At 45.6% G+C, this 27,487-nt stretch overlaps 3 protein-coding genes across 4 annotated transcripts; 2 read left to right on the forward strand and 1 right to left on the reverse strand.

Moving 5' to 3' along the window:
- Nucleotides 1-1,799: 1,799 nt before the first annotated feature.
- On the reverse strand, nt 1,800-4,150 carry MRPL32 (mitochondrial ribosomal protein L32). The gene is made up of 3 exons (XM_033064398.1): nt 3,919-4,150; nt 2,902-3,071; nt 1,800-2,418 (listed from the first exon to the last, which is right to left on the reverse strand). Exons 1-3 carry the CDS (start codon nt 4,124-4,126, stop codon nt 2,164-2,166), a joined length of 633 nt encoding a protein of 210 aa, XP_032920289.1. The 5' UTR covers nt 4,127-4,150; the 3' UTR covers nt 1,800-2,163.
- A 162-nt stretch (nt 4,151-4,312) lies between these two features.
- PSMA2 (proteasome 20S subunit alpha 2) lies at nt 4,313-12,231 on the forward strand. Its single transcript, XM_033074921.1, has 8 exons — nt 4,313-4,422; nt 6,191-6,267; nt 6,793-6,925; nt 7,298-7,420; nt 7,717-7,798; nt 10,148-10,221; nt 10,670-10,727; nt 10,809-12,231. The coding sequence occupies exons 1-8, from the start codon at nt 4,382-4,384 to the stop codon at nt 10,923-10,925; spliced, it is 705 nt and encodes a 234-aa protein (XP_032930812.1). The 5' UTR covers nt 4,313-4,381; the 3' UTR covers nt 10,926-12,231.
- Nucleotides 12,232-14,581: 2,350 nt separating this feature from the next.
- C1H7orf25 (chromosome 1 C7orf25 homolog) lies at nt 14,582-18,258 on the forward strand. Of its 2 annotated transcripts, none has more exons than XM_033080089.1 (2): nt 14,582-14,685; nt 16,685-18,258. In XM_033080089.1, the coding sequence occupies exon 2, from the start codon at nt 16,701-16,703 to the stop codon at nt 17,967-17,969; it is 1,269 nt and encodes a 422-aa protein (XP_032935980.1). In that variant the 5' UTR covers nt 14,582-14,685; nt 16,685-16,700; the 3' UTR covers nt 17,970-18,258. The 2 variants fall into 2 exon arrangements, with proteins under 2 accessions (XP_032935980.1, XP_032935970.1); XM_033080079.1 differs by lacking the exon at nt 14,582-14,685 and adding an exon at nt 15,050-16,205.
- Nucleotides 18,259-27,487: the final 9,229 nt, after the last annotated feature.

Below are 27,487 nucleotides of genomic sequence, written 5' to 3' on the forward strand. Positions count from 1 at the left end.
CCAGAACTGGAAGCTGTCCGACACCCATTTATAAAAAGCGTGGTGTGGAGGCCGATGGCCCACTGGGGACTGAAATTGCCCCACTCCCCTGGAGGGAATGCCCTTAAGCACTCCCTCTTCATAGTGGTTATGGAAAAATTATCCTCGATATGCCCCTCTGTTATATGTTAATTTGTTGTACTCTATTGGACTCCCCTCTTTGTACTGCCCCTGTATTGTCAGTTTCATACCCTATATGAACCCTGCTCCCTCAAACCCCCTGAGCTACTGTGTCCCTGGACCCCTCTGAGGAAGAAGATCAATAAACTTTGCCTTGGAACTTCCAAACGCTGCTCCTGTCTCTTTCTCCTGTGTCGACCAAAGCGGACCCTCACAAAAGAGCTAGTCACTCCGCCCGGGAGCGAGGACGTGCCTGTGATTGACGGACATCCTTCTAAGGACACTTTTCCGGAAGATCGCGGCACCTCCCACACAGCTCCTCACCGCGATAGGGTGGGAAGGAGAATCCTGGTAATTATAGGCCAGTTAGCCTGACCTCAATACCTGGTAAGGTTATGGAACCGTTTATACTGAGTGCCATCATGTAGCACTTGGAGGATGTCCAGAGTATCAGACCCAGCCAGCATGGGTTTAGGAGGGGCAGGTTGTGTTTGTTTGACCAACCTGATCGCCTTTTATAACCAGGTGACCCACCGGGTAGATGAAGGAAAGGCTGAGGATGCTGTGTACCTGGACTTCAGCAAGGCCTTTGACACTGTCTCCCACAGCATTCTCCTGGAAAAGCTGCAGCCCATGGCTTGGATAGGAGCACTCTGCTGAGTTAAGAACTGGCTGGATGGCTGGGCCCAGAGAGTGGTGGTGAACAGAGCTGCATCCAGCTCTCTTAAGCTACACCAGGGGAAGTATGGGTTGGATATTAGGCAAGACTTTTTTATGTAGAGAGTGATAAACTACTGGAATTGTCTCCCTGGGGAGATTTAAACACCATCCCTGGATGTGTTTAAAAGGAGAATGGATGTGGCACTTGGTGCCATGGTTTAGTTGAGGTGTCAGGGCATGGGTTGAACTCGATGATCTTGAAGGTCTCTTCCAACTTAGTCAACCTGTGATAAAGTAGGGGCGGATTTGCATTTTTGGCAGCAAATAGCTACTAGGGTGGCTGAGCCACAACAGAAAAGAGTACTGTGTGTATACTGAAATCTTAAACAAACACTGAAAACAGACTTAAACCCTTAATGCAGTGGTGCTGCTGTGTGGTTAAAACCAAAGTGAAAATCCAGACAGATGCTGTAACTGCACCTCTGCAGGGCACCAGTGGAGAGTGCAGGCAGAACTGCCTTCTGTCTGCCTGGGACTCCAGCCAAAGGCACCGTGGCTGTGTGCAGTTTTCCAAGCACACACTGACAACCCAGACTAGTGAACAGATGCAAAGAGACAGCTTTGACCCCTGTCACATTTACAGATTTCCAGTCATTATACTTCAGTTTGGTTTTTTACTCAAGTGCAGGTTGAGGTGGAAAAAACAGGCTTTCCACATCCCTTTAAGAAAGAAAATTACCTTGTATACTGACAACAGCAAGGAACACTCAACCTTCATCCAGTGCAAAAAAAATTGCAAATACTATGTGGCAACCACTATTTTGCTCAAAACTACAACTATCACCGTTGTGGAGAGATCTACACAAACGAAATAACCAAATAACTGCATCTTTCCTTGCAAATATCCTTTGTTTCTAATCAATATCACTTTAAAACATTTTTTCTCCTGCAAAAAGCAGCAGACAGTATCATAAAGCAAATTTCTCTGGGACACTTAGCAAACTTTATTGTACATCCATGAATTTAAAAGATGGTATTTACAAAACCAGCACAGAACATTAGCATACAAATTGTTCAGGGTGCAGTACGCAGATAGCCAAATCCAAGGCAGATCCTGATTTCTCTCTGTTGACTGCTGTGACGAATCACTGAGTAGCATTTCCCTCTGCATGTTAGAGAAACACCACCTTACTGTAAAATCACATGGCATAAAACAAAATTCAAGCAGGCTTCCCAAAAGTTCAGAGGAGTTCTGGTCACACTGAGCAAATGAGAAAAACATTCTTGAAAATCATGAATTCTCTTCTTGCAGCAACTGTTTTTGCTACCATTAATTCTATAGCATCAATTTTGAACAAACCAAGATGGACGTTTCCTGGCTCTTTCAATGATCCGCTTGCCTTCATCTTTTTCTGTGGGTTTTTCTCCTTCATAAAGGACAACAGTCTCTACAGTTGGAGCATTAAGTGGTCCTCCTTCCTTCTTGTGTATTTCCATCCGTATTAGTTGAGTTTCTTCTTTGACCTTTGCGTAACAATAGCCACAAAGGACGTGTTTCTGCTTCAAGTTTCCACATTCAGGACATACATCTATGTTCCTCTAAAAGGAAGTGGAAAATATGTGATTTTGTAATTTGAACAGTAACAAAAAAAAAGAGACAGGGAACTACTACAATAAAAGTGTTAAATTAGAAAAATTCACCTACCATTTCAAAATGTATTCTATGTAACTCTTCTGTGTTGCTATGTCAAATGCTTACTACTAAAAACAGCCTATAAATTCAGCATCTAATTCATTATGCCTAATTATGTTTGGAAGACATATGGACTCAATTGATTGCACAGAAAATGTACGCTTTTTCCATTTACATTATCTGTTCAGCCAAAATTCACGTTTTGTTGGCTTGCACCTCAAGTGTCACTGTTTATTTAACCTCATGACGAATGTACCTATTACAAAGGATTTTTAAAGATTATAGTATCTTTTAAAAAGGTTATTTATTTGTAAACAAAGTCCAGAGAGCTTTTACCATCAGTACTTCCCTCTGCACCGATTCTCCAAAGCAAGGACTCTGCTGCTTACCTTTATTTCTATGAGCTTGCTGGGATTCCTCCGCCGGCAGCGGTTCACCTCGATGGTGCGCCTGTGCTTGGGCGCTGCCATCCACACCACGCTCTCCAGCGGGCCCGGCGCCTCGGCATCTTTTATCCCTTGTGGAACAAGAGCTGGACCTTGCATAGCTAGTGCTGGTCCTGCAGGAGAAAGGAAAAGAGGGAGGTGATTGTCCCACGCTACTGTGTACTGGTGCAGCCTTCCCTTGAATACAGTGTGCAGTTTTGGGGACCACAACATAAGAAGGATATAAAGACCTCATACAGCATTCAGAGGATGGTGAAGGGCCTGGAGGAAAAGCCATACAAGAAGCAGATGAAGTTACTTCATCTATTCATCCTGGAGAAGATTGAGGGGAGAACTCATCACAGTCTACAGCTTTCTCATGAGGGGAAGAAGAGGGGCAGGCACTGATCTTTTCTCTGTGGTGACAGGACTTGAGAGAATGGCATGAAACCGAGTCAAAGGAGATTTAAGGAGACATTAAGAAAAAGTTCTTCCCCCAGAGGGTGGCTGGGCACTGGAATAGGCTCTCAGGGAAGTGGTCACAGCTCCAAGCCTGACAGAGTTCAGGAAGCGTTCGGACAACACTCATGGTGTGGCTCTTAGGGCTGTCCTGTTCAGGGCTGAGTTGGACTTAATGACCCTTCCGGCTCGCCACAGTCTGTGATTCCGCGAGAAAGAAATTCCTTACAGCCAAGCCCTATTTCGGTGCGGCCGAGGAAACACGACACGGGTGCTGCGGTCATCTCCGACGCAAGGCCAGCGCGGAGCCCCCGTCCCGCTCCCTTACGGACCCCAGGGCCGCGCCCTCCTGCCCTCCACCCTTCACAAGTAAAAGGAGTCCCTCAGCCCTCTCACAGAATCCCAGAATCGATGGCGTTGGAAGGGACCTCTGAAATCGTCGACTCCAAACCCTTCCCAAGGCAGATAACACAGGAACGCATCCAGTTCCTTCAGCTGGGTGGAGAAGAGGCCGGGACCTACCCCAGGGCGGGCTCTGGTCCCCAAAGACACTCGGCCGGAGGCCGCGCTCCAGCCGCCCCCAGCAGTGCTGGAGCAGAGCGCGAAGCCGCGGCAGCGGAGAGCGGACGAGCACCAACACCGCCATAACCCCACACGGTCCCGCCGAGCCCTGAGCTCTTCCTGAGCTTTCTGGGAAAGCGAGTGCCCTCAGCCTGTCACGACATTGCATTGAGACAGGACCAGGACTCCATGTCCCAGCACAGCTTTCACTACCAGGAGGGCGGGGCGGTGGGAGGTGGATGGAGGACTCAAACTCCCAGTATGCCTCACGGCGCGCCTCTCCGCTAACCGCATCCCGGCACGCTCAGGCACAGGCCACCACCCCGCCAATCAGCGAGCGAGCTGTGCCTTCGCGCTGGGAGCGGGAGCGGCATCCGCGCCTGCGCCGAGGAGCCGGCGCGGAGAGTGCAGGGGTGGTGCCAAAATGGCGGAGCGCGGCTACAGCTTCTCTCTCACCACCTTCAGGTGCTGGGGCAGTGGTGGCTGTGGGCTCGGGGGCAGAGGCTGCCGGGCTGTCGGGCCAGCGGGAGAAGGGCGCGCAGCCTGAGCGGGCGGCCTGCCGGCGGCGGCGAGGCAGGACCAAGGGGCGCTTTGCAGAGTCATCGGGCCTGCGAGCGCTTGGGGGCAGCGGGGGCTGGACCTGGATAGGAGTGACGGGCGTGGGGAGAGCGGCGGGGATCAGGCGGCCGAGGGGACATGCAGCTGCCCAGAGGCTTCCTGAAGGGCGGCGGGGAGGGTCCTGGGTCTCACCTCGTGTCTGTCGCTGACCTCGGGCCCCAGCACGGGCGCCCCTTGTGTCTCCTCGTTGCTGAGAGACAGAGCTGCTGTAGGACCGCGTTAAAATGTGCCTCGACACTGGTAGTACAGCGACTGCCTGGCTTAGCAAACAAACTTACAGCTTAGCAAACTCGGAGTCACCACACACACGCACATCACAGACTGGGGAGTACTTCAGTGATTCTGAGCGATCTGGAAATGCACGATGGCAGCTGAGCTGTGGTGTCCTGAGAGCTCGCTTCAGAACAAGCTTTGTAGATGTGGGAATGAATGAAGCAGATGAGTTTTAAAATAGTTTGTGTTCCTTCCTGCTACACTTGGCAGTCGCTGCTCTCCTTGCACTTGGTGTCGTGCGCAGCCTGAATGTGGAATAATGGCATCCACAGAGTGAATATGCTATTGCAGCGGCGTCTGTTGGGGTGTTGCTCAATACCTAGACTGAAGATTAATTAAGAATAAAGGAAATTACCTTCCATTCATTTTTGAAACTATTAAGGTATTCAGACCTATGCTGTATATAGAAAAAAAGAAAAACTGGACACGAGCATTTATGTTGCTCGTGGTGAAGTGTCTCCTTAATCTCATCAGAGAGTCACGCTGTGTAATTGCAAAAGGAATTGCTAAAGGCTTGTTGCAGTTGAGCAAATGAAGCAGGTTGCCACCTAAAATAATGAAAAAATGTTCTTAATGGATGGAAGCAGCCCAACATGCTTGCTCTGCTCAAGTAGATTGAATTCTTTATTAGCTTTCAGAAATGGTTTCCTAAGGGAGTTACAAAGTTTTTGTATTGTACTACATGCTTGGAATGATTGTTCTGATTTGTTATACTTCGTAGTGAAAAAGCCAGAATTACTACTTTGTCACCCTTATGCCCTGTTTCCTCAGTGTATAAATGACTATGCTGATTGATCATTGCTTGCCTTATTTTCTTCATCTAAGCACTGAGGTACAAAATATCCCATTTTAATACTGCAACTATTAAAGCAGCAGTGTCTGAAATACAGCCTAGAGGATAGATCCATTTGCAAAATCACTTGTTGAGTGAGTGGCTGTCTCTGGTGTCCTTTTTACTGGGGATGGAGAATGCACTCCTCCACCCCTGTCCTTCTGAATAAGTTACTTTGTAACTTATTTTGCTTGACACCTGCTGCTCTGTTCTGAGGATTCTGCATACATTACCAGAGTAACATGGATCGCTAAACCAAAATTCAGGAATACCCAGGAATAGAATGGAAGTTGTTGCTGTCTTGTGCCATTGACCTCGTGTGCTTGTCAGTCAAAAAGCATAGCTGTGTTTTGCTGGTTCCTTTCAGCAGTGAACATCAGTGTCTTGAAAGCTTTTGGAAACACACAAAAAACTTGGAAATTACAATGTAATCTCAATAGAAAGTCATGACACACCCTGAAGATTTTTTTCTACTGAGTGGAAAACTTTATTTTACATCTTCCTTTTTAGTCCTTCTGGAAAACTTGTTCAGATTGAATATGCTTTGGCTGCAGTAGCTGCAGGAGCTCCATCAGTTGGGATTAAAGGTATGTCCTGAAAATACTTTACTGACAGATTTGGGATTTTGACTATTTTTTGAGAGAGCTAAACCAGTTTGGATCATGTTTTGGGTCCTTTATATTGGATCCTTCTTTATCTTTCTTTCTATTACATATTTTGTTACTCTTGCAGTGGATTTTTCACGTTTTAATAGGTTCAGTGTTTCCTGGGGTTCTTTTTTGGGTGATTTTGGAGACATTCAGCTGGTAGATGTTTAGTTTTGGGGTTTTTTGAGTATATAGAAGTAACAAACCAAAAAAAAGTTACTTAGATTGCTCAATTATTAATGTCACACAAAATCTTTAGAATGGGATTAGAGGAACTGTATATAGTAATTTAAAAAAAGAAACAGTGTGATGGGTGAATTCATCGAAGTATCTCTCTTTAACCTAATTGTAAACTTGAACAGCTTTTAAAAAGAGACGATGAAATTTACAGTTTAATAAGCTTTTTCTGTGTTTTGACTGCTAATTTTAGTTTAATTTAAAAAAATATTTTTTGTTCTTTTTCAGCTGCAAATGGAGTGGTGTTGGCAACTGAGAAGAAGCAGAAATCCATTCTGTATGATGAAAGGAGCGTCCACAAAGTAGAACCAATTACCAAACATATAGGTTTAGTGTACAGTGGTATGGGTCCAGATTACAGGTATTAAAACATTTTGTTTGATCACCATTTAGATGCATATTCATACAGGAAGTTTAAGTAACAGGTAGCAATTAACTGTTTCTTTCTAAGTGTAAGTCATAATACTGTATTGCATTGTAAATAACATTCACTTGAAGTTTTCCTTAATATATTCATTAACTTGTCAAATAACCTTGTACCAAAGAATGAAAGCAGTGTAGTTCAACCTTACTTTTACTTTAAATATTTCAGCAATTACTTGCTTGATAAAGATAGCGCAGCACAGCCTTGTGTTCTTACATTGATGTTATGTCAGATGTACAGTTCCTGAATAGATACTTATTATTATGAGTTTTCAGTTCTCATTGAAATTTTTTTTGTCTTTTTTTTCAGAGTACTTGTGCACAGAGCTCGGAAGCTGGCCCAGCAGTATTACTTGGTTTATCATGAGCCCATTCCAACAGCTCAGCTAGTACAGAGAATTGCTTCTGTGATGCAGGAGTACACGCAGTCTGGGTACGTGCTGGAATTGCAGAGCTGCTTAGAAAGATGTAATGAGTAATAGCTATCCAGTGATTGGAATTTTTGTGGAAAAGTGTGCCAAGGGGAGGAGCACTGACTGGCAGTGGGTGAGAGGGGGTCTCTACATCGTGCACACAAACATGTCAGCCAAGGCAGGACACTTGTGGTTTTGTTCTGTTGGTTGACTCATCCTCATACAGCCCTGGTCTGGGGAGAAGATGAACACACCCAAAATAATTAGTCACCTTTGAGTTTCACCAGATAATTTATTATGTTTTGTTTTCCTGTAGTGGTGTTCGTCCCTTTGGCGTATCACTGCTAATATGTGGCTGGAATGAAGGGCGGCCGTATTTATTTCAGTCAGATCCATCTGTAAGTATCTTACACTCGTAAGTTCTGCTGCTCTGATAAAACTTATGAAACTTTGCACATGCTCATGAATTACTTTCTGTGATGAGAATAATAATACAGAGCTAGAATGAAAGATAACTTCAGAAGTCAAAATGGGACATTTCAGTAGGTTCTTGGAGCAAGCTTGCATCATTCTGTGCTTACATATTCTTGTACTGCTTGAGGGATGGCAGCTGTTTCTGAGGGAAATCATCCATTTTCATACCTTCCCACTAGTTGATAATGCCAGCAAAAATGGTGTTCTGCAGCAGTTACTAGGTAAAAAGAAATTGACTGTTTGTGCTGCTCCAAACTGGATGGAAGTTAAGCCAAAAGCTGTTGTATTGTAAATGTAATGCATGCACTTTAGTATTTAATGACAGTGGTTCATTTAAATTACTTTATTTGCTGGGTTTGCACTGCTCTTCAGAAAAACTACTCTTTGATGCAAGAGGTGCAGTGCTTCAGATAAAAAAATGAGGTCATTTTAGTGGTCATTGTGACTTCCAGTGGTTTGAATTGCCTGATGCTCCAGCGTAATAAGCAAAATGCAGATGCCTTGTTTCAGGCAGGTTGATTGAGGCTGATGGTCTTCATGCCAGAGGAGGGAATACAAGCTATGACTAAATACCTTGGTAGTAGTGAACATAAATCAGATGGTTGATTTGCAACAAATAACTTACATTACTTTATCTTCAAAAGAATTTATGGGGTGTGCCTCAATAAGGATTTGAGTGTACACTTTCTCAAAGGCAAATGTACTATTTCCATTTAAGGAATCCCAAATCAAAACCATGCTGATGACTTACTAAATGCATCTTTCAAAGTAGCAGGAGGATGAAATTAGCTGGAGCCTAGTACACATTTTGTCCAGTTTCACAGAATATAAAATTTGTTTCAGTAGGATCCAAAATTGTATCCTGTGGTCTCAGAACACTCAGTATTTTCAGAATTGCTTCTGTACTTTTTTACCAAGTAATTGAATACAGTAATTTCACGAATACAAGCCGCACCAATTTGACCAAAATTTTGGTGGAAACCCGGAAGTGCGGCTAATATTCCGGGGCGGCTAATACATTAACAAAATTCTAAAAGCTGCCAACACGGAAGTGAGAGCCCGCAGCAGCCCCAAGCCAAGCTGGAGCCCGGCCGGCCCCGGCAGAGGTGGGAAAGCCTGGCAGAGGCGGGGCCAGCAGTGCGGGGGGCGGGCGGCAGAGCCTGAGCCAGCAGGGCGGGGCAGGGAGGGCGGCAGAGCCTGAGCCAGCAGGGCGGGGGAGCCCGGGAGAACTGGGGCTAGCAGTGCAGGGGAGCATGGCAGAAGCAGGAAGGCCGGCGGGTGGGGCTGCCTGGCAGCGGGGGAAGCCCAGCAGAATCGGGGCCAGCAGCGTGGGGGAGCCCGGCGGTGCGGGGGCCTGCAGTGCCGGTCAGGGCGAGGAAACGCGGCGGCGGTGCAGACGGGAGGGGGCGGCCGGCGAGCCTGGCAGCGGCGGCAGCAGTCCTGCCGGCGGGGCGAGCGAACGCGGCGCGGGGCGAGCGCGGCGCGGGGCGAGCGAAAGCGGCGCGGGGCGGGCGCGGCGCGAGCGAAAGCGGCGCGAGCGAAAGCGGCGCGGGGCGGGCGCGGCGCGAGCGAAAGCGGCGCGAGCGAAAGCGGCGCGGGGCGGGCGCGGCGCGAGCGAAAGCGGCGCGAGCGAAAGCGGCGCGGGGCGGGCGCGGCGCGAGCGAAAGCGGCGTGAGTGAAAGCGGCGCGGGGCGGGCGCGGCGTGAGCGAAAGCGGCGCGAGCGAAAGCGGGGCGGGCGCGGGGCGGGCGCGGCGCGGGGCGGGCGCGGCGCGGGGCGAGCGCGGCGCGGGGCGAACGCGGCGCGGGGCGAGCGGCGAGCCCGGCGGTGGCGGCGGCAGCCCTGCCAGCCGGGCGAGCGAACGCGGCAGCGGGGCGGTGCTGACGGGAGAGGGGGGCCAGCGAGCCCGGCGGCGGCGGCAGCACCACCCGGCCAGCCCCGCCGAGCCGTGGCGCTGAGCTGGGCCACCCGGCCCCGTCGGCAACCATGAGCGGGCCGAGCCTGCCTGGCCCCGCCCCGAGCCAGTAAAGCCCGCTATGCCGTGATCCTGTTACTAATTGGCCAATTTGTGAAAGCTGCGCACGGATTCTCGCGACGAACGAAAGTGCGACTAATATTCGGGGTGCGGCTTATCTATTTACAAAGACAGCAACATTGTCGAGGCACCGGGGGTGCGCCTTATAATCCGTGCGGCTTGTATTCGTGAAACTACTGTACATAGTGTTTCACTAAGTTACACAAAGCAATTCAATCAATGGATTGTTGCTTTTACAGGGAGCTTATTTTGCCTGGAAAGCAACAGCAATGGGAAAAAATTACGTCAATGGGAAAACATTTCTTGAGAAAAGGTAATGTATTTGATACTTCTCTGAAAGGATATTGTGTTTTGTTTAGGCTCCATATAAAATAGCCAGATTTAAAAAAGGCACTTTTTAAATTGTAAGAACAAAGTTTTAAAATACTTAAGGTGTGATGCTTCCAGTGTACTTGTTTATGCATGCACAGGAAATTTGATTTACTTAAATGCCAACTTTTGTGTTTATGTAGAATTACTTGAGTGCAGTAAACATTTTATTCATTGTATTTGCAGCAATGTTATGTACAGTGTCAGTAGGAAAAGCAGGGATTTTTTAAACAAATAATAACTTTTACTATTAATGCCACTATGTTTACAAATAATATTTGTATGAGAAACAGAAAGATTTTAGTAGTTCTGGGGATTTTAGCGACTCCAGAGTTATTAAAATTTGTAAAGGTTTTTGTCCTATGCTGAAATAAATGAATGTCTGTTTACAGATACAATGAAGATTTGGAGCTTGAAGATGCTATTCATACAGCTATCTTAACACTAAAGGTTAGCAGAGTATTTAAGAAAGAAGTTTCTTATGTCTTCACTGATACAATTCACTGAACTGTAGTTTTTTTTTTTTAATAGGAGAGCTTTGAAGGACAAATGACAGAAGACAACATTGAAGTTGGCATCTGTAATGAAGCTGGTTTTAGGAGGCTCACTCCAACTGAGGTTAAGGACTACTTGGCTGCAATAGCCTAGTAGAAACTGAGCTAGACTGTGTGGTTCACACAAAGGTCTTTTTAATTTTGGCTACTTAAATGTTTTTCTTTGCAGTTTTTGCATACTTATTTCTACATGGTTTGTCTGAGAGATTTTTTAAACATCATGGGTGCAAATACAACGGTCCTTGATATTGTAATACATGGAATCTTGTCAAAGATAATTCTTCCCTTGATACACAAAATACTGTACAAAATGTAAAGTTATAGTGACAGCTTGAAAAAGGCTAAAGAATAAAATCAAAGGCCATTGTTTTGGGGGAAGGTGTCTGTGTGTCTTTTCAATCCTAGCTTGTTTATCTACATAAAATTCAGATTTCAGTATCCTTATTTTTGAGGAAACAGTTTTTCACATACAGCAAACTTACATTCAGCCTTCTTTTAAAAAATGTAAATGTTGAGTGACAGGATAGTTTTTTTCACTTTGGAATATTGTTTAAATGTTAATTAACCCCCAGAAATAGTTTTATGTGGTGCAAAAGATCATGTACTTTCACAGAGGAGCAGGAAAGTCTTTTATTTCAGGTGTGTACTGTAATCTGATTGAACCTCTCTGCTTTTGACCATCCTGGCCTTTGTGTCACAAGAACTTGTTTTACTTGAGTTATTTTCTTGGCCCTAGAAATTGTACCTTTTCAGTCTTTAAATATTGCTAGGAAAAGTAGAAGTAGTAACTCTTACTTGAAAACTAAATGCATTTATCACCATCAATAAAAATTAATGGGATTTACAAAACAGAATGACAGTATGTAATTACTTTATCCTTTGAATTGTGCTAAAGTATTTTCCAACTTGCAAGATAATTCTGAAGATGTAATGAAAGGAGCATTTAATTTGTGCACCATAGCTTTTACAGGTATCATTGCGTGGATGTATCAATACATTTGTTACATTTGTAGAGTTGTTCAAGTAATGAAAACCTACATTTACTACAAAAGAAATACAAAAAATACATTTGCCATTTAAGTCAGTGCTTTCAGATTTTATATTTTTTAAAGCAATCTGATTGTTAAAATGTTGATAATGAACTGGGAGCGGTAGCTGGGTCAGTCTGCTTGTACGTAAGGCTAAGGACGTAGGGGAGCAGCATGGCAGGTCCCACTTCAGCCAGCCATAAGTAATGGAGAAAATACAGAATATGAGTAGGAAGTAGTGTATAAGCTGATTGACCTGTCTTCTGATGGTTTATGTTATCATCAGGTGAATAAGAATTTCTGAAGCATGCCATAAGTGAAGTTTTATTTCCTACTGTCAGAAATAAAAGCTCTGTCCAAATGGTTCATTAAGAGTTCTGCCAGATCACTTTTTGAGTATTTTACTCTGAAAACCAGGCCGCACTCTGATTCTTATTCTAGAGAAAATAAAACAACTCAGATCTGAAACTGAAAGCCTTATATTTTTGCATCTTTGATTTAGAATTATTTATGCACACTTAGTTTTTTAATGCTGTACAAATATTCAAGAGTTTTCTGCACGCATGCAAAAATGTGTGTAGGTATTTTAGAAATTGACTGCAGTGGTTTAGTTGTCTCTTCTAATAGAAAGAGTTGATGAGCATAGAACACCCTATGAAGGGTAGTAGAAACCAAAGCAAGTTTCAAACCATGGTAAACTGCTCCTTGTTTTGTGTTAAAGGATGTGAGTAGGTCTCTCTAGTCTACTGCCAGTGGTTTTCACTTTGATGAGCCAAGCTGGTGACTGTTTTTACACCGTTAAGAGCTGAGTCCCAAAGCTCCCTGGTAATACTTAAGCCCTGCAGTGAATCAGAGATCATAGCACTTGGTGTAATATGGAAACAATATGCATAATATTTTGAACTTGGGCTTTATTTAGAGTCTTACATAATTTTCTTAGTGGTAGTCAGATAGACCTTGATACTACACTGCTCTGATGGGGAAGGTGGTGTGGTATTAAGCATAGGGTTCTCTTTTTAACTGCATATCTAGAATAGTGGCTAAATTTTATCTGCTATTTAAAGGGAAATAGTTAAACTGCAGACAACTAAGTAACGTATTTTTCCATTTAAAATCTTTAAGGAGTTAAATATTTTTAACTTGAAGATGTATTTCTTAAATCACTTCAGGAGTGAGCAATACTAGTGCAGTAGATTACCAAGTTATATGGTGAGTGGTAATTTTCAAGAAGTGCACCCTTTAGTTACATGAGATTAGATTTTTTTAAATACATTTTGTAGAAACTGCATGAAGGAGTCAAGGTGCAGTAAGAGACAAACGCTGTTTCTTTGTGATAAATGACAAATTACAGGCTTGATTACTTCACTTCCCTATAAATTATAACTGTCATTTAACTTGTTCCTCCTAATGCAGTTATCTGATAGAAGAAAAAGAAGACACTCATCATTTGATTTGTTTATCCTGGAAGAGGATCTGCTCCAAGGTTCTCAGGATCTGTGACACCTCTGAGAATTGGGCTTTATTTAACGAGTGGGATTAGGATCTGAGAACAGTAAATTGATTTAATGAAGTTATTACTTTGAGTCACAGAATCATCAGGTTGACATCTGGTCCAACCTTGCTCAAGCAGGATCACCTTAGAGCAGAGGGCACAGGATTGTGTCTAGGCGGTTCTTGAATAGCTCCAGTGAGGGAGACTCCATAACATCTCCAGGCAGCCTGTTCTAGAGTGCCATCACCTATAGGAAAGGACATTCAAGTGCAGTATGCACCTTACAACTTGCTTTGGCTTTCTATTGGTTTCCAGATCCTGTGAAATCATTCAGACAAGTAGAGATCATTTCTCCCTGCCAGAAGTGGCAAGTCTCTCCCACACTGTAAGAAAGTATTGCTGCAGGTAGAGGAGCGGGATCATGGCTATGTCTGCTGCATGAAGGCAGGCTGCAACTTGGGGCAAATATTGGGAACGCTTGCTCACACATTCATAGAATGGTTTAGTACAGCTCATTTTTGTTGTCCAAATGTAACAGACCCACTGTGCACGGATCCAACATACATTAAGCTGTTGCTTCTCCAATGAAGTTAAAAGTACAAGGCTAACTCTCTCTGGCCTGTCCCCATTACTCTGTGCTATTGCAGCCTCACATTGAATATTGTGTGCTGTTTTGGGCACCATACTGTAAGAAAGATAGAAAGCTACTAGAGCGAGTCCAAAGTGGAGCCACAAAGAGAGTGGAGGGCCTTGAGGGGAAGCTGTATGAGAAGCAGCTGAGGTCACTTGGTCTGTTCAGCCTGGAAGAGACTGAGGGGAGACCTCATTGCAGTTAGAGCTTCCTCCTGAGGGGCAGAGGAGGGGCAGGCACTGGTCTCTGTGGTGACCAGTGGACAGGACCGAGGGACTGGCCTAAAACTGAGCTAGGGGAGGGTTCGGTTGGTATTAGAAAAAAATTCATCACACACAGGGTGGTTGGGCACTGGAACAGGCTCCCCCAGTACCAAGCCTGTGTTTTTTAAGGCACACGGTGTGACTGTTGGGGCTGTCCTGGGCAGGGCCAGGAGTTGGACGCGACGATCTTTGTGAGCTCCTTCCAACTCAGAATATTCTGAGATTGTATCCGACCTGACGTAATACATTTCGCCCTTGCAGGGCTTTTGCGGTAACTCGCGGGCACGCCGGGGAGCAGATCCAGGCCGGGCGGGCTTGGGCCGACGGAGCGAGGCGGGTGGCGCGGCTGACCCCGCCCGGCGGCCCCGGGGGAGGTGCCGGGCAGGGCCGAGCCACGACACGCCACGCCGGCCCGAGGCGAGGGCTGTGGCTGCCGGGCTGTGAGTATGGGCTGCGGGGGCTGGCGAAAGGAGGAGGGAGCGGGACCGGGAGCCCCCGGAGAGGAGAGGCGGGGCCGAGCACATCGCATCCAGGCAGTGACTGGGGGACGGGGAGAACAGGAGGGATGAGAGCCGGCGTCCCGCTCCCGTCCGCTCCGCCGGGGCCGGCCTGCGGGCCGAGGGCGGCCGGGGGGGCCGGGCCGGGCCGCAGCGAGCGCTGAGGGCGCCGTGCCCTCAGCCGAGATGGCGGGCGGCCTCCCCGGCGCGGCGCACACGTGATGGCGGAGCAGCGGAGAGAGGGCCGGGCCGCGGGCCGAGGGGCGGCCGGCGCCGCCGGTCCCCGCCCAGGGCACTTCGAGCCCTGGGGCGACGGCGGGTGACTTTGTCTGACTTTGTGGTTGATAGTGGCGCCACGGCGCATTGTGCAGAAAAACTAGTTGCGTCTGTGATCTTATTGTCACTGCAGCCCTTGATTTACACTCTGTCTTGAAGTGTGTGTGTTTCTCTGTGTGTTTCTGTGTGTGTAGAAGTTGTAGCTGCTGTGGGAAGAGGTGGCCAATTACTAGTCGTGCGGTTTTGCTCATTGTATTCTATGCAAGGATAAGCTTGTAGCAGTGGCAAAGATTTCGAGGGGGAAAGGCTGATTTTCCTTGCCTCCTGGGACTGTGAAGAGAGTTAGTAAGTCGTGTTGGAAGATATCAGGTTTCTTGGTCGTGAAAAAGAAGGAGATGTTGCTGATACTGGATGTAGACCAGGCCAGTAGCAGTTAATGTCCACTTGGACATAGGGCCGGGGAGGTTCCCACTGTTTGAAGGCAAGCCACTGAGTTGCAGTGGCAGAGCCTGTTGTAGGACCCGGCCATGTCCTGTTGCTCCATTTTGGTTCATTTATCTTGTCCTTTAATACCAATTTACTTCAACATGCATGTTAGGTAAGAATTATAGGAAGAATTACAGCGTTTGTACTTGTAGACAGGAGTCAAAATTGATTAATTTCACTATTCATAGTGGTTACTGTCTTAAATATGCTATTGTTCGATGTAGTAGGAATCCTACATTTTCAGACAGCACATATTCAGTAAAGGAATTCCTATCATACTTTTCTCAAGGAAGGCCTACTAAATAGAGATTTGAAAGAATAGATTTATCAGATGCAATCCAATACATCTTGTAGTAGAATTAGAAAACATAGCAATTTTAGCATAGAGATTCTCTTGACACTAGAATTATAAATCATAGTCTGTCCTGAGGCTGTGTAATAGAAACATGCAATGGTTTGGGTTGGAAGGGACATTAAAGATCATCTAGTTCCAACCACTCTGCTGTGGGCTGGAACACCTTTTACTGTGATGCCTTTTACTAGACCAGGTTACTCCAAGCCCCATCCAACCTGACTGTGACCTTGACCACTTCAGGGATGAGGCATCCACAGCTTCTCTGGGCATCCTGTCCCAGTGCTTCACCACCCTCTGAGGGGTTCATGCACTGAGTTGAACAGTGCAGGTTGAAAGCTGAGTATGTGTAAGTGTGGTGGGTAGCTTTTAATTTTAGTGATGAGTGTGATGATAGGGAGAGGCAAGATTTGCTTATGGCATTAACATTAACATAAGAATGCTTATGGTATTCTAATTTTGCTCTAGATGGCAGCTTTTGCAAATGAGCTGTGAGAGTTAACATCCCTCTCCCTGGCTGAGTGAAGGTCTCTTATGTGGTGGGAGTGGGGGGAGCCACAAGCTTGCAAGCTCTGTGTGTAGACTTAAGTGCTGCCTAGCTGAGAACTGGGGTCTTCTGAGGCTGTAGGTTGGATCTCTAAAGGTGAAGGAAAGGAATTGAACTCATCACCAGGACTTTGTGTTGAGGTTCCAGCTGCTTGTGGTTTACAATAGCTGTTGCACTTAAGTCTGCTGTAAGGCTGGACTGTATACTGTTAGAAAGAACTCTTGACTGTCTTTATTCTTGGCCATACAATAACAATCTTTTCCTTTGTTCCCACTTGACAGAAATAATGTTTCCAACATGTCTGTGCAGTCCCTGCTTTGTGAAAGAATTGCTGTTGCCAAAGACTTGATTAAGAGAGCGGAAGCCCTTTCCAAGTCCCAGAAAAGGAGAATAGAAGGTGGGGCAAAGCTATGTGGCAAACTGAAGGCCGAGCTAAATTTCTTACACAAGGTAGAGGCAGGGAAAGTGGCCATTAAAGAATCCCATCTGCAGAGTACAAACCTTACCCACCTCCAAGCCATTATTCAATCAGCAGAGAACCTGGAGGATGTTGTCAGCGTCCTCCATGTCTTTACTTACGAGGACAGGTTTGGAGACAAACAGACGCTGGTGGTAGATGTCGTCGCCAATGGAGGTCACACATGGGTGAAGGCCATCGGTCGTAAAGCCGAGGCCCTGCATAACATCTGGCTGGGAAGAGGACAGTATGGTGACAAAAGTGTCATTGAGCAGGCAGAGGACTTCCTGCAAGCAAGCCGTCAGCAGCCAGTGGAGTACAGCAATCCCCACATCGTCTTTGCATTCTACAACAGTGTGTCCAGTCCTATGGCAGAGAGGCTCAAGGAGATGGGAATATCTGTGAGAGGAGATGTTGTTGCTGTGAACTCACTGGTAGAGCCATCTGCAGAAAATGAGCATCTTAACTCCAGTGAATCAGATGAAGAAGGCCCTGAGCTCCTGCAGGTGACAAGAGTAGACCGGGACAATTTAGTGGCCAGCATTGCTTTCCCTACCCAGATTAAAGTAAACGTCTGCAATAGAGTTAATTTGGACATCACTACCTTAATAACCTACGTCTCTGCGCTGAGCTATGGTGGCTGCTACTTTGTCTTCAAAGAAAAAGTGCTGACCGAGCAAGCAGCCCAAGAAAGACGGGAGAAAGTCCTGCCTCAGCTGAAGGAGTTCATGGAGGGAAAAGAGCTCTTTGCCTGTGAATCTGCTGTCAGAGATTTTCAGTCCATCTTGGAAACACTAGGAGGACCTGGGGAGAAAGAGCGAGCTGCATTACTTGTTAAAAGAATTAACGTGGTGCCAGATCAGCCCTCTGACCGTGCCTTAGGACTGGTGGCTAGTTCAAAAATCAACAGCCGCTCTCTAGCCATTTTTGGGACAGGAGACACTTTAAAAGCCATCACCATGACTGCAAATAGTGGGTTTGTGAGGGCAGCGGCAAATCAAGGTGTTAGGTTCAGTGTTTTTGTCCATCAGCCACGAGCACTGACAGAAAGCAAAGAATCTTTTGCCACACCTCTACCGAAGCACTGCCCATCTGATAATGGAGTATAAGTCATTAAATGAGTTGGTAATGGAAATACTTCAGGTACTGCATTGGAGACATTTGGAGATACAGAAGAACCATAGCAATGCAGTTTTGGGTGTGTATCAATGATGATACTAGCAGTGGAAGAGCTCCTCAAGGGATTTGTAATATCTTTACTCCTTCCTTGAGGTTATTTTTTTGTCCAGCTGACCATTAATTTATTCACTAAAGTAATAAGAATTCAATGACAATTGTTAACTGGCTTACAATGTATTGATTGTATCGATCCCCATTAAAAAGTTCAGTTAAAGCACAGTTACTGAGGTGCCCTTGTTACTTTTGTCCCCTTCAGAGAGGTAAAATTCATCATCTTAGATGAAACTTAGGGCTTGACTTCCATGGAACTTAAATCTTTCCCCTATTCTGTTTAACCTTTTTTTGGTTGATTCACAGGGACCTTGTGCAGAGACCTGTGCCTTTTTGGAAGTGTGATGTTCCGTGAAGATGAGACTAGTAGCCGTGAATAGAAACCAGCTTAAGCCTTCCTTGTCTTACTGAAAGGAACCTCTATATGTGTACCATGGTTACACTGAATTGGGAAACAGCTTTAGAATTCCTGGAAAAATAGTTGGAATTGGAATTTATTTGTATTAATATGTTGTGACTTGGGCTAAACTGGACAGCCAGTGGTAGCAGACCAAGGAGGCACATGCACTTCACTTTTCTCTTTGCCTTTGTCCAAATGCAAAGTCTTGCTGGTTGTAAAGCCCAACTCAAAGCTTCATATAATAGAATAAGCTAGCACCCAGTTAGTTTTTGATATTAGCATGCTCTTTGCTGAGGACTCATGATGAACTTGAATCTGGCTTTGTTGCATGTGGATTACCTTAAACAGAGCCTCAGTGAGGTCCTTCGATGGAGGAAATTTGCAGAGTATGTTCTTAAATCCTAGTTTGCTCTGTTGTAGAGAGAAGCCTTTTCGCTTATGATGTAATTGCTCTTTTGATTCAAAGTGTAGAAGAAACAATTTCTTCTGCTGTATTTTTTTAATCTTACTTTGCCCAGGAGAGATTTGCTGTTGTCGGAGTCTTTATCATGTTTTTTTTTTCTGAATGCTGTAATGACAGCACTTGCTGTTTGGTATTAATTTTCATCAGTTTCCTAGTGGAAAATTTTGAGATGTCAGAGTGAAACTCTGAGCCCCAAGCTATACATTTTTATCAAGTCAGTGAAAGAGATACCCACTGAATATTTTATAGGGTGTTTTTCAACACAGTTGCATTATTATGCATCTTAACAGTTCAGGCAAAGAACATTTTCTTTCCCCTCCACTCTAAATTTCTTCTTACAGTACAATGTATCTGCAGTGCTGTCCTTAGCCATAGGCTCAAACCATTTTTTCTGGTCCTCAGCAGTGACACAAACACACTGGAATGCCAGCAGGACCACTCTACATGCCTTGTTCAGCTGAGTAAGATGAACTCCCAAGGGGCAGAAGTGTACTTCTTGGTGGTGGGATTCTTGGTCTGCTCTTACTATGCCTCTAGAGTAAAATGTTATGAGTTGTCACCAATTGCACAGCTTTACCTGAAGCTTTTAGCAACGTGGAGGGCAGTCTGCTCTCTATGCTTCTCGATTTCTGGGAGTCCCCGAAGTAGTTAATGAAGTTTAAGATGGGTGGAACTGGATTTTGGATTTTGCTGCTTCAGCGTCCAGTGTAGTATCTGCAAGTTTCTCAGTTCCATCTTGGTGACTTCTAACAAAACATCTAGCTTGTTCCTACAGTCTAACACAGTATAATGAAACCTCATGGTAGGATTCATCCCCCACTGTATCCATTAATTTTCTTGAAAGTTTTTCTGAAGGGAAAGGAGGACCAACACAATGAAACAATAATATGTTGGCTGTGCTGCAGAAATGCACGTCTGCCTTAGTAGTTAACAGCACAAACTTCACTGTGCAGGAGTTTAGAGAAGTAGTAATCTATCACGGTGTGATGGATTTACCAGACATAGAAATGTCTGTGAAGTGTTATAAACAGCTGGAAGGAAAGTACAGTAGTTTCACGAATACAAGCCGCACGGATTATAAGCCGCACCCCCGGTGCCTCGACAGTGTTGCTGTCTTTGTCAATAGATAAGCCGCACCCCGAATATTAGCCGCACTTTCGTTCGTCGCGAGAATCCGTGCGCAGCTTTCACAAATTGGCCAATTAGTAACAGGATCGCGGCATAGCGGGCTTTACTGGCTCGGGGCGGGGCCAGGAAGGCTCGGCCCGCTCATGGTTGCCGACGGGGCCGGGTGGCCCAGCTCAGCGCCACGGCTCGGCGGGGCTGGCCGGGTGGTGCTGCCGCCGCCGCCGGGCTCGCTGGCCCCCCTCTCCCGTCAGCACCGCCCCGCTGCCGCTTTCGCTCGCCCCGCTGCCGCTTTCGCTCGCCCTGTGCCGCGCCTCGCGAGCGCCGCGCCCGCCCCGCCCCGCGGCGCTTTCGCGAGCGGCGCTTTCGCGAGCGGCGCTTTCGCTCGCCGAGCGGCGCTTTCGCGAGCGCCGCTTTCGCGAGCGCCGCTTTCGCGCGCCCCGCCGGCAGGGCTGCCGCCGCCGCCACCAGGCTCGCCGGCTGCCCCCTCCCGTCTGCACCGCCGCCGCGTTTCCTCGCCCTGGCCGGCACTGCAGGCCCCCGCACCGCCGGGCTCCCCCACGCTGCTGGCCCCGATTCTGCTGGGCTTCCCCCGCTGCCAGGCAGCCCCACCCGCCGGCCTTCCTGCTTCTGCCATGCTCCCCTGCACTGCTAGCCCCAGTTCTCCCGGGCTCCCCCGCCATGCTGGCTCAGGCTCTGACGCCCTCCCTGCCCTGCCCTGCCCTGCTGGCTCAGGCTCTGCCGCCCGCCCCCCACACTGCTGGCCCCGCCTCTGCCAGGCTTTCCCACCTCTGCCGGGGCCGGCCGGGCTCCAGCTTGGCTTGGGGCTGCCGCGGGCTCTCACTTCCGTGTTGGCAGCTTTTAGAATTTTGTTAATAGATTAGCCGCCCCGGAATATTAGCCGCACTTCCGGGTTTCCACCAAAATTTTGGTCAAATTGGTGCGGCTTGTATTCGTGAAATTACTGTACCTTTCATTTCTGCCATGAGAGCTCTTACTCTGGACACCTGTGTGATGTCTTTCCTTTGCAGCAGGTGTGGGAATAGGGCTTGGGGAAGCCATCTGTCTAAGAGAAAAAGAACTGTGTGTTTCAAAAATGTGTTTCTGTTTTGTATCACATGCCCTGAAAAAGGGTACAGGAAACCTCCTAGTTAATAATTTATTGACAAATAACCTGGGAGAGAGGGGTTCTTTTTGTCTGCAGCTTAGAGCTGTACAAGTTGAGGTTCCAAAAGGCAGCTTACTATTTCACAGATTTACAAAATGTTGACAGGTTGGAATGGACCTTAGGGATCATCTAGAACCAACCCCACCTGCCATGGGCAGGGAAGCTTCCACTAGACCAGGTTGTTCAAGGCCTTATCCAGCCTGGCCTTGAATACTGCCAGACATTTTGTATCCACAGCCTCCCTGGGCAGTCTGTTCCAGTGTCTCACCACACTTGCAGTAAAAAAGTCCTTCCTAATATTTAACCTAAATTTTCCCCTCTTTCAATGTATACTCATTGCTGCTTGTTCCATCATTGCATTTTCTGATGAGGAGTCTCTCTGCAGCTTCCTTGTAGGTCCCTTTCAGATACTGGAAGGTTGCTATCAGGTCTCCATGCAACCTTCTCTTCTGCAGTCTGAACAGCCCAAATTTTCTCATGTTTTCATAGTGGAAGTGCTCTAGTTCTCTTACTGGCTTTGTGGCCTCCTCTGGACTTGCTCCAATAGTTCCATGTTGTTTTTATGTTGGGGACAGCAGAACTGTGCACAGTACTCCAGGTGGGATCTGCCTTGAGCAGAGTAGAGGGGAAGAATCGCCCCCTTTGACCCTCTGGCCGTGCTCCTTGTCATGCAGCCCAGGATTCAATGTGGCGTTTTTTCATCACCTGTCACCCCCAGGTCTTTCTTAGCAGGGCTGCTCTCAATCACTTCTCTGCCCAGCCCATCGGTGCGTCTGGGATTGCTGTGACCCATGTGTAGGACCTTGCACTTGGCTCTGTTGAACTTCATGAGGTTTGCATTGGGCCTTGGGCTGCATTACCCCTTCCCCCTGTGGTGCCAACTGCACCTCAGAGCTTGGTGTTGTCAGCATATCTGCTGAAGGTGCACTTGGTTCCCCTGTCCACGTTGCCAGTAAAGACATTAAAGAGCCCCAGTACCTGCGGGACACCACTCATCACTGGTATCCATGTGTAGCCATTGACCACAGCTCTTTGTTTGTGGCTAGCCAGCTTTATCCACCAAATGGGCTATCGGTCAAATCCCTGTCTCTCCAATCTGGGACAAGGACATCGTGCAGGAGTGTGGAACACTTTGCATTTAGTGCAGCTAGGCAATGTCAGTTGCTCTGCCCATCCACCAATGCTGTAGCTCCATCACAGAAGGTCACCAAATTTGTTAGGCATGATTTTCCCATTGTAAAACTATTTTGGCTGTTACCAGTTACCTCTTTGTTGGCCAGGTACTCCAGCATAGTTTCCAGTAGAATCTGCTCCATGACCTTGCCTGGCACACAGGTGAAACTGGTCAGCAGTTCCTTGTGTCTTTCGCTTTCCCCTTTTTAAAAATGGGGGTTACATTTCCCTTTTTCCCATCGTCAGGGACTTCATGTGACTGCCACGATTTTTCAGAAATTATGGATAGTGGCTCAGCAGCTTTGCCAGCTCCCTCAGGACACATGGGTGACCCTCATCGGGTCCTATGGACTTGCGCACATTCTTAAACCTGAGATGGTCTCAAGCCTGATCCTCTCCTACAGTGGGCTCAGGGTCTTCATCCTTCCAGTCCCTGCATCTGCCTTTCTTGACTTGGGTGGCATGGCTGGAGCACTTGCCATTGAAGACAGAGGTGCAGAAGTCATTGAGAACCCCAGCCTTCTCTTTGTCCAGTCTAGTCAAGTCTCCCTTCTGGAAAGCGTCCACATTAGCCCAATCTTTATCTTGTTTGCAATGTGTCTGTAGAAGCCCTTCATGTTAGCCTTAATATCCTTGGCCAGACACAGTTCTAACTGGGCCTTGGCTTCTCTAGCCTTGTCCTTAACCTTATTTCCACTTTCTGAAAGCTTATTTTTTCGCTTTGAGTTTGCACAGCAGCTCCTTGTCCATAGAGGCCTCCTGACATTTTTGCTCAGTCTTCTTGTTGAGATACCTTGCTCCTGAGCTTGGAGGAAGGGATCCTTGAAATTCAGCCAGCATTCTTTAATCCCTTTGCCTTCCAGGGCTCTATCTAATGGGACTCTACCAAATAGGTCCTTGGAGAGGCCAAAGTCTGCTCTTCTGAAGTCCAAGGCCGTGAACTTGCTGTGTGCCCTTCTCACCATTCTCAGGATCATAAACACCATCTCCTGGTCACTGCAGCCAAGGCTGCCTTGAAGCACTACATTCCCCACCTTCCTTTTGGTGAGTACAAAGTCCAGCAATGGCATGAAAGACCCGTTTTTCTCCTTTTTTTGTCAAATGGAACCTGACATTGCCCAGTAAACCAGGCTTGGCAAGTGAGTCCTGTGAGTCTGAGTAACCAAAACCCTGACTAGGGCACCATTTGTCTAGCCATTTGTTGACCTATCAGATTTGTCTGCATATTTCAAGTCCCTCTCCATTGACCTGGAGGATTAATAAAAAAACCTGCTTTAACTCCACAGCTTTTACTATCTCTCCCAAGGCTCCCTAGTTCCTCTTAATGCTTCCCAGGCTGGTGCTAGCTGTATCACTGGCTCCCACACGGAACACTAATAGTAGGTAATAGTTTGTGTTTGAGTAGGCTTGGGAGCTTCTCAGTAACGTCCCAGATCCAGGCTCCTGGAAGGCTGCACACCTCCCTTGGGAATGGGTCAGGCTGACAGATGAGTGCCTCCACCTCATAAAGTAGAAACACCCATTCCTATCACCTTCCACCTTTTATTGGTTGAACTAGTTGTTAATTTCTTTATTTGTGGAGCAAGTTGGGCAGCTCCAGTTATCTCCTGCTCTCTGAGGTCCATCTGGATCATCAAGTTCCTTTTCCCAGTGGCTTTTGACTGTCTTGAAGGCATATTTACTCTTCTAGTTTGATGGGTGATGACTCACTCCCTAAGTTTTGTGCTCTACGTTTGCACCCTGCCCATTCAAACAGCCCCTTTTGCACCCTGGAGGTGTTAAATCTCCCTCGTATGCTCCTGGCAAGGCCTCCTCCTTGCCAGAGATTTTTTACTGATTAATCTGTTTTACAGTATCACAGAATATAGTCAAAGCTAGGTGCATGGTAACAGTGTACATATGCGTGGTAATTCATTATGGCCTTTCAATCCTTTGCATTTAAGTTAATATGCTCACAGCTTTTTTACCATGAGGAAGGCTTTGACTGAGTAAATGGGAGCCAACTGCTTCATTCCACTTCTTGCTGTGACTCTCAAGAACTTCCATATTTTTCCTTGCTGTATTACATTCAGCAATCTTGAATATCCTCTTGGGCACCTTCTAAAGAGTTTGTCTAAGCCACAGATGAGAGGGCAGCAGCCTGCATTTTAATATGGTAGGTGACCCACAGAAAGCAGCAAAAAGTAAGTGACCTCTGTATTCCTGGGATCAGAAGTGGGTGGGTTGCAGTATTCCTTCACAGCTGCTGCAACAGAGCTGGCAGACTGTTTTGCTGCTTTTGTGACACTTATGTGTGACCAGTTAGTGCAACTGTTTAAAAGCTTCTGTAGCTGGAGCCATCGTGTGGTGATTTTCTTCATTACCAGTCCTTTTTGACCAACACAATATTGGTTACTGAATACATTTTCTTTATTTACTAATTTCTGTCAATCATATAGGCAATATTTTAGGAATATTAAACCCTTTCTACATGCCACTAGGCAACTTGAGGGTTTTATTGTTATTTTCTGTCTTCCTGTTGCATCATGCAATGAAAAACTCAGAATGTAGATGTTATTTTTTTTTTTTTCACAGTGGTGTTTTTGCTTATCAGTCAGACAGCACTGTACTGTTGACAGACTAAAAATTGTTTTATAAAATGAAAGAATGCTGACTTGGAAACAAAATGGGTTTTGATTGTAATATTTGGTGGCTTTTTATATTGAATGTATTGGTGATCTACTCATATAAATCAGTGTTCTGGTTTGGTGCATTTAGGTATCTTTTACTTAATGTCACCAATATGGGATTAGATGTTGAACTTCCCTTATTTATGACTTTGCAAATGAGCCATTAGAAGATGAAAATTATATTTGAAATTAGTTTGTATTAACAGAAATCCAAGACTGCTTTTCCTTTCTTCCAGCATCACACAATTGCTTTGCGTACACTACATCAGGCACTAGAGGATATGGAGATGTCTCACTTGCTGCTATGGATTTGGAGGGATTTTTTTTTTCTAGAAGTTTTCAGCATTAATTTTATTGGGAAAGATGGAGTCCTAAATTTTTTTAGGGAACCTTTTTCTTCTAACACTTCTTATTTATTTTAGAGTACTTCTGTCTGGTCTCTTAGGAGAGCCAGCATCTCTGTTCTGTGCAGCACTCAGCCTGCTCTCTTCGCTCCAACAGTAAGCATATCAAACAAAGAATGCTGCAATTGATGCCAGGCAGTAGGAAGCACTTGGATATTATATGAGAAATAAAGTAAGTTAAATTTTTAGTACATTCACGTTTCTCTGTATGTTCTTTACTTGTTATTGTTCTGGCTGACAAAACTTGTAGATCAATGATTTATTTGCCATTGTACCTGCAAGCCATGAAAACACTCTGAGATAGTTTTTGCATGTTAGTAGCCCCAGCTGTTTAAAAGTTAATGGGCTAAATAGTGGTTTGTGTTTCAAACTGCCCCTGTCATCTGAGGATACCTTCAGCAGATGTAAAGCATTCTGCTGGAGTCAGCTGGAGCTTGTCTGAAAATGCTTTCACAAACCTGCTTCTAGTTTCTGCAAACTGAAAGTAGGCTTGGTCATAACAGATATAAATTAAGAAAATACAAGCATCAGTTATATGAAATGTGTTTGAGAGACACACAAAACAAACAAACAAACAAAAAGACCCCATCCTAAAATTTTGTAACCTTTTTTGTTTAGGCGGACCAAGGAAGCAATTTTAAATAATGACAAAGCATGTACTTCTGATGACATTCTTTAATTCATTCTTTATTTTGCAAGCAAAACAGCCCAGGTCAGCTGTTATCTAATTAATCTGGTAAGGTAAGCATGAACTAGATGGGGTTCTGGAACTGAAGGCTATGGTTACAGTTTTCCTGCAAGATGTAGTTCTGGGAATAGCTGTGCCATGTAGCTTGCAACAGGCACCTCACGTGCATTCTTGGTGGTGAAACCACCTCCATAGGTAAGTGGTTGTTGATTTTTCATCAAGTTTTAATGTGGCAATTTACTCTAGACCAAAAATAAAAAAAAAGTGAATATCATATTACTACACTGCTCAGAGCTGCAACTTTAGGACTTTGCAAGTTGTTCCCTATGAACGCCATGGAAATTAAGGTTGTTCCTACATAAACTATTGTAAGGAATAAGCAAACAAAACCCCCTCCTCACAGCTTCATTTTTCCATTGTGTATATTTAAATGATCCTCACCTATAATGTCTCTTAAAAAAGGTGAGTGATCCTCACATACTATGAAACATGTAATATGAAATAATATCATAAAAAGACCCCAAATCAAACCCCTAATCAACAAAATAAGACAACCTCCACAAAATTCCCCAAATAATTAACATGATAATGAAGCTGTGCTCCTTTGTTTATTAATAAAACTGAGTATATGATAAAGCAGCTCAGTGTGGTAATGAAAAATATGGAGATACAGGCCACAAAACTTTATACTGTGTAGGTACCAAAATCCTCCTCAGGTCTTTCTTTTGTAGGATTAATTTGGCCCATCTTTTTTCAGAAGGTGTTCACCAGAGTACTAGAGTGCAATGTCACTCAAACATGCCACAAACCTTCATAATAATGGAAGTTGACCATATAAATGTGTTTTAACTTTTGGTGTGGTTGGGTTTGTGGTTTCTTTCCCTCATTAGAAATGTGCATTGTAAGCCAGCATTAACTATATCCACAAGAGAAACCTCTTCCAGGTCAGGGGGGTCTGACCTCTTTGCTTCACGGTTGTAAAATGCACTCATCATAATAACACAATTTATCTTAAGGAGTGTCGTTCTCCTCTCAGTTGCAGCAATTCATTTATGTTTTTGGAATAAAGAGAGGCTAGATATCTGGTATGCAATACATCCTGCCAAAAATAGACTACAAGGAAAAGCAGTGTTTTAATTCATCTGGCTGTCTTAGTGCAGAAAAGGTGGGAGGTTGGAGTAACAAAACTGAAATATCAATAACGTGGACAATCAAAGACAAAATGGGTCTTACCAGACATTTCAGTGGACAACTCCTGGGTTCGTTCTTGGCTTGGCTCCACACTGGTCTTAGGGATAGACTCCGCA

The sequence above is a fragment of the Catharus ustulatus genome, chromosome 1 (genome assembly GCF_009819885.2).
Source record: "Catharus ustulatus isolate bCatUst1 chromosome 1, bCatUst1.pri.v2, whole genome shotgun sequence".
Lineage (NCBI taxonomy): Eukaryota > Metazoa > Chordata > Aves > Passeriformes > Turdidae > Catharus > Catharus ustulatus.

Excerpts from the sequence above, each read along its gene's own strand:
- C1H7orf25 (XM_033080089.1), top strand. The coding sequence starts at position 16,701 with ATGTCTGTGCAGTCCCTGCTTTGTGAAAGAATTGCTGTTGCCAAAGAC.
- PSMA2 (XM_033074921.1), top strand. The coding sequence starts at position 4,382 with ATGGCGGAGCGCGGCTACAGCTTCTCTCTCACCACCTTCAG. Across the intron at positions 7,421-7,716 it reads CAGGAGTACACGCAGTCTGG|TGGTGTTCGTCCCTTTGGCG; the intron begins GTACGTGCTGGA and ends GTTTTCCTGTAG. Across the intron at positions 10,728-10,808 it reads CAGCTATCTTAACACTAAAG|GAGAGCTTTGAAGGACAAAT; the intron begins GTTAGCAGAGTA and ends TTTTTTTAATAG.
- MRPL32 (XM_033064398.1), bottom strand. The coding sequence starts at position 4,126 with ATGCAATGTCGTGACAGGCTGAGGGCACTCGCTTTCCCAGAAAGCTCA. Across the intron at positions 3,072-3,918 it reads GGACCAGAGCCCGCCCTGGG|GACCAGCACTAGCTATGCAA; the intron begins GTAGGTCCCGGC and ends TTTCTCCTGCAG. Across the intron at positions 2,419-2,901 it reads GCAAGCTCATAGAAATAAAG|AGGAACATAGATGTATGTCC; the intron begins GTAAGCAGCAGA and ends ACTTCCTTTTAG.